We start from the raw sequence: 6,000 nt of genomic DNA on the forward strand, positions 1-6,000 counted from the left end.
ATTGCTGAGGAATCGTAGGCACTTGGCAATGAAATGTGGATGTGAGAGGAAAGCAGTCAAGGATGATGATGCCATTCACTGAGAGAGGAAAAGAGAAGAAATGGGCTTAAGGTGATTATAGGTTGTAGAACCAAGTGGTCAAAATTGGAAGAAGTTAAGTAATAAGGCAAGCTAGGATTGGTAATGGGCACTATTAGAGAATCTATGAGGAGGTGGACGTTTTGGCACAGTGGGTTAAGCTGCCTCTTGGGAAGCTTACATCCCTTATTACAGTGCTGGTTTGAGTCCCAGCTACTTTGTGCTTCTGATCTAGCTTCCTGCTAATGCATCTGGGAAGGCAGCAGAAGTTGGCTCAAGTGCCTGGGCCCCTGCTGTCCATGTGGAAGACTCAGAGTTTCGGACTCCTGGCTTCTGTCTGGCCCAGCCATAGATGTTCTGTGCATCTCTCTCTCTCTCTCTCTCTCTCTCTCTCTCTCTCTCTCTCTCTCTCTCTCTCCTTTCCTCTCCCTCTCCCTCTCCCTTTCCTTCTCCCTCTCCATCCTTCCCTTCCCTTCCCTTCCTTTCTCTTCTCTCCCTTTTTCCCTCCCTCTCACTTTCTCTCAGTATGCATTTCAAATAAAATAAATATTTAATAAGAAAGAGAAAGTCTATGAGAACTGCCCCCAAAAGCATGCAGCCAAGTGTAGTGTTATGGTCAGGTTTTGTGTATATTTGCTTTTGTTTCCTTTTTTTTTTCCTGCACATCTTTGTCATATGAGGGAATATATCTCCAATCATACATGAGGTGTGGAATTATAACACAAGAAGTCTGAAATATTTCTGGAAGTTTTAATTTTTTGTTATAAATTCTTGCTTTGTTCTTCATTTAGATTACTTCTAAAGAAACCATTTATAAAAGCATTTCAGAAATCATTTATGAAATCTCTACTATGTATAGAAAATGGCATGATGTTGCGAGGAGACAAAAAAGAAAAGTAAAGATAGACCCAAGAGAGAGAACACCAAATAAAATTAGTAAAACACATGAAGACGAAACAGCACAGTATGGAATGAGTTCATGATATTGGAAAACGCAGAGTAAAGAAATCAGTGAGATAAACAGACTTGGTTAGGACACACACCCAAGGAGAGTCCTTGGACTCTCTCTTTGAGTTGTGTGGTTTGATGAAAGAAAGGCTATAACACTTGCATAAACTCATTATTCACCAAAGAAATGCAAATGTAAACAAGACATTGTTTTATGCATATCAGATGGTAAACATTTGTTAGAATTCAAGGTCAGTGCAGAATGTGGATTCCATGAGGTCAGAGATTTGGGTTTTTTTTGTTTTTGTTCATAGTTATGTTTCCAGTGCCTATACCAGAGCCAAAGCACTTAGCAGACACACAGTCACTATGTCCATTATCAAGGACAAAGCTGGTAAACTGAGTAGCGCTAGCCCTGTTGGAGATGTGAGGCTTTGGAGCCATCAGAGCTTTGGGCAGAGGAAGCTGTGGCAGTCCTGGTATAAAATGTAGCATCATTAAGTATGCACAAGACATAAGCCCTCATAATCTTACTTCTGGGAATGGATAGCAAAGACATGCTCATCTAGGGTCATGAGAGTACATGTACTAGAAAGTTCCCTGCATTGTAGGTGGAGGGTTGGTGCCAAGCGTGGTGTCTATTCCTGGGAGAATGAAGAGTTAAAAAAAGTGATGAATGCACACTCTGGGGATGCTACCTAGTAGTCCCCAGCTATAGATCTGATAATCAGCTGGGTAGCTCTAATAAATGCAGTACTGAGTGCGAAAATTAAGAAGTAGGAATGATACCTGTGTGTAGAAATTTAAGTTTACATAAAGTAACTATACCTACTCACGGTAATATATAGCTTTAAAGAAGACCTACAGACAAAATAATGTCTGAACAAGCATTGGATAAGTTGCCTCTGAGAAAGAATAGGAATGGCAGAAATATATAAGGATTACATTCAATCAATAATACAGTAGGGGCCAGGGCTGCGGCTCACTAGGCTAACCCTCCGCCTGCGACACCGGCACTCCGGGTTCTATTCCTGGTTGGGGCGCCAGTTATGTCCCAGTTGCTCCTCTTCCAGTCCAGCTCTCTGCTATGGCCAGGGAAGGCAGTGGAGGGTGGCCCAAGTGCTTGGGCCCTGCACCCGTATGGGAGACCAGGAGGAAGCACCTGGCTCCTGGTTTCAGATCGTCATAGCTCCAGCCGTAGCAATCACTTGGGGAGGTGAACCAACAGAAGGAAGACCTTTCTCTCTCTCTCTCTCTCACTGTCTAACTCTGCCTGTCAATAATAGTAATAATAATAATAATAATAATAATACGGTAGGGAATGTTATTATATGTAAGTTCACACATTTTATTTTAATACCACTTAGATACCACTTGAAGGCAAAGCACATGAATTTAGTTTATATCTGATCTCAGGTGAAATTCTTCGATTTCTGGTTTACATTTTTTTAAACTATGACTTTTGGACCGATTTGGCCCTTCCCTTAATCTGTGGAAACTTCATTCTTCTTGGCAAACAGCTAAAGTTCACGGTGAGGTTTGCTCTGGCTGCCATAGAAATTGTAATAAAATGTATCCTTGGTGGGTTCATTTTCTCCTTAGCTCTGAATCTATATTTTCTCCACCAGGAGAAAAGTGGAATTAAATTCAAAGATGTTGCCATTGCATGTCACCTGACTGTGGTTTTGTTACTGCAGGTACATTTGGCATGTGTCCATGGTGGATCAAAACATGTAGCCTTCTCATCTCCAGAACGCTGATTCTCATTCTTTCCCCCTGCAAAATAGCTGTGAAAAGGTCGTCTCTCACTTGTTCACTCTCTGAGTGGTCCATAAAGATGATTGCCTTAAGAAGTCTTCCTGATAAAAATATGCACACATACAAAATAGCTACGCAGGGACAGGAATCAAGTCAAGACAAGACTACCTCCATTGAGAGCTAAGTGAATGAGGAGAGACTCAAGATAAACCCAATGCCAACTACAAATTATTTGATCATTTTGTAATGAATACCTTACAGTTCATAAAACATGTTTTCTTATATTAATTCAATCAAGTCTAAAGACCCCAGGGCAGGTCAAGAACCATTGCTTCCATTTTAAAGAGAAAATTGAGAATCTGGAGCTAATGACTTGTTGCAAGTTCAGTTTTAGAAAGCAGCAGACCTGGGGCTTGAACACCTTTATCTACCTTGAAATCAGGGTGTTTTCCAACTTTCTGTGCTACTAATGTTTCTCTGCTGCAGATACAGAGGATAATTGGTTAGTTGTATGTGTGTGTGTGTGTGTGCATGCGATTCAGTTGAAGATGGACAGCAATTAACAAACTATTTTTAGAAAAGGACTATTAGTATGAAACAGTTTTCGAGGTAGGAAGGAAGAAAAGCATGTGTGATGAAAAGCTTTATAATGTTGCAACAGAAGAGGCCCAATTTTTGCTAGTGAGTGGGTTTCAATGCCTACTGCACTCCCAAGGCCAAGGTTGACGGGTGTATAATGTGTTGCCCCTCCTCCAAAGGGTAATAACTGTCTCTGGAGTTCCTGCCACATTGAGTACTGGGTCTTAGGGGGAGAACCTGCTGTGGTGGCTTTGGGTTAGAAACAGGAAAATGTGGTCTCCTTTAGAAGTTCCAGTATGAATTTTCTACTGTATTATCCATAGGTACTCAAATGTGCATAAGTTTGGATATCAATATATGTTAGTTTAGAATCTTGAATATTTTCCTTAATTTAAATTTTCTCTTCTTGGAATACTGATCAATTTAGATAGAAGAGATTTTAGTTGGTAGCTTTTCTCTTATAAACTCTGAATACTTAGCCACCCCCTCCTGATTTCGAAAACTCCTGGACAGACTACAACTGCCTAAGAAATTATTATTTTTTTTGTTTTGTTTTTTAGTAGTCCACATGGACTCTTTTAGAACTTTTTCCTTTTTGGCAACATGAGATAATAAATATCAATTCTTCTCATTCTTTATGCTTTTAAAGGAAGGTTGTGTTAAAGTCTTTGTTATCACCATTCTACAGATAAAATTTTTTAATGATTTATATTTATTATAAAAATGCTAAGCTTGCATGCTGACTGCTTTCATTTAAAGCTGTATTGAAATTTTTGACTCTTTGTCCTCACAAATTTGAACAATACCATGGTAAAAGCATCCATTTATCTTCAGAAACAGCTGCATTTTAAATAAAGCATTATTTTCTTCTAATATGAAAGCAGCTTGTTACAGAATCCCGGAAAGTAGACACACACCAGGAAGAGGAAAATGAAAACAGTCTACCTTGAGGGACCCATCCACTAAATAATGTGCCTCGTGACAGTAGCAGAGTGACAGATCTGTGCATGCGTGCCCTTCCACAATATATCATGGGGTTGGCAGAGGACAAAGGGACAAACTGAAACCATTGAGTAGCTAGTGTGCTGTTGTGTTTGCAGCTTGCAGATCCTTCTTTTTTTAAAACTTCACTTATTTTGTAAGAAATGTCTTTTTTTTTTTTTAATCTCTCATGGTTTGCACCTGAAACGGTAGCTTCACAATAGTGCAGTTACAACATTAGCAAAATTACAGCACTCAGATTCAAAGTTAATTCTCAGGCACCTCTAATCCCAGTAATCTTTCCACAGCAATCCAACTGCCTCCTATATCTGGATTCCTGCTACAATCTGCTCTTTTGACTAAATTAAAAATCCTTCTAGAAGTTTGCCTTCAAACACCCTCAAAGTGTTACTAAATTAAGGTTACATCTCAAGTATACATTTTCAAGCAATTAGTTTTGGTTTTGCCCAAGCAGAACACCCCACAGAGGATGCTGAATAAAAACTATTTACTCACAACCATAGTGCATTTCTTATGAAAACCTTGGGTCTGTAGCAGCGATTTGCTAATCAAATTCAGAATTTGATTTGAAATGCCTCGGGCAGGCAGCCAATCCAGCTATGAAAGGGACAGAAGCAAAAACCAGAACCCTGGCCAGTCTCCTCCAGAAGCTAGCGGGGTCCTTTGCTCTCCTTAGCAAACTGGTTCTATAGGAAATCACTGCAATTGCTCCTCAAATGAAATATCATAGCTAATTTTTTCAATAAATTATCGGACTCTACTAGACACAAAACATGTACGTTTCGGAATCTAGAGTTATAAAATATTCTGACATGTTTTAATATAAACAGGAACATTTCCAATGATTGCTTGGATCTAAAATGTTTTCCACTTGACATTTGTTTATACTTCCTAGGAAAGAAACTCTATTTATGGATAACTGAATAACACAAATAAACATCAGAGAGAGCTGAAAAATCAGCTTTGATTATGCATGAAAATTTACAATGTCATTGTGTACTCTTATGCCGTGTTCTGATTGCCTGTTTATTTTTACAGAACTGCTGGTGAGCCCATGGAAGAGGAACCAGCCTTGTGAAGTGCCAAGTCCCCCCCTCCTATATTTCCTGTGTGTGACATCATTGTGTATCCCCCCCAACCCCCACCCCAGCACCCTCACACAAGTCTTGTCTGCTGCCTGGGTGGCACAGATTCGATGGAACATAAACACTGGGCACAAAATCCTGAACAGCAGCTTCACTTGTTCTTTGGATGGACTTGAAAGGACATTAAAGATTCCTTAAACGTAACCGCTGTGATTCTAAAGTTACAGTAAACCACGATTGGAAGAAACTGCTTCCAGCGTGCTTTCATTAGTCTGAGTGACCCATTCCCTGACACAAAGTATGAGCTAGAAACATCCGATACAGCACTAGATAGTGTTAATTTCAGAAGCTAGGCCAGCCAGTGAAATCTGGGGCAAAACCCAAAACATATTCGTTCTTGACATTCTGATCAGCTTTTATTGGGTAATTTTTTGTCAAACAGTCTTAAATTGTTTACAGGATTTGCTTTCAACTATGAACGGATAGCAATTCCGGGCAGATTGCAATGGATTTTTCTGGTTTTGTTTTTCTGCCTTTGTTTCAACACACA

The 6,000-nt window shown here is 39.7% G+C and overlaps 1 protein-coding gene across 1 annotated transcript in view; it reads left to right on the forward strand.

Moving 5' to 3' along the window:
- HDAC9 (histone deacetylase 9) overlaps positions 1-5,753 on the forward strand; it is a 528,728-nt gene extending 522,975 nt beyond the window's left edge. Inside the window, exon 27 of the mRNA XM_062178443.1 lies at positions 5,404-5,753. Coding sequence (XP_062034427.1) covers positions 5,404-5,443 — 40 coding nt within the window. The 3' untranslated portion in view covers positions 5,444-5,753. The remainder of the gene's footprint in view (positions 1-5,403) is intronic.
- Positions 5,754-6,000: the final 247 nt, after the last annotated feature.

This window comes from Lepus europaeus, chromosome 20 (genome assembly GCF_033115175.1).
Source record: "Lepus europaeus isolate LE1 chromosome 20, mLepTim1.pri, whole genome shotgun sequence".
Taxonomy (NCBI): domain Eukaryota; kingdom Metazoa; phylum Chordata; class Mammalia; order Lagomorpha; family Leporidae; genus Lepus; species Lepus europaeus.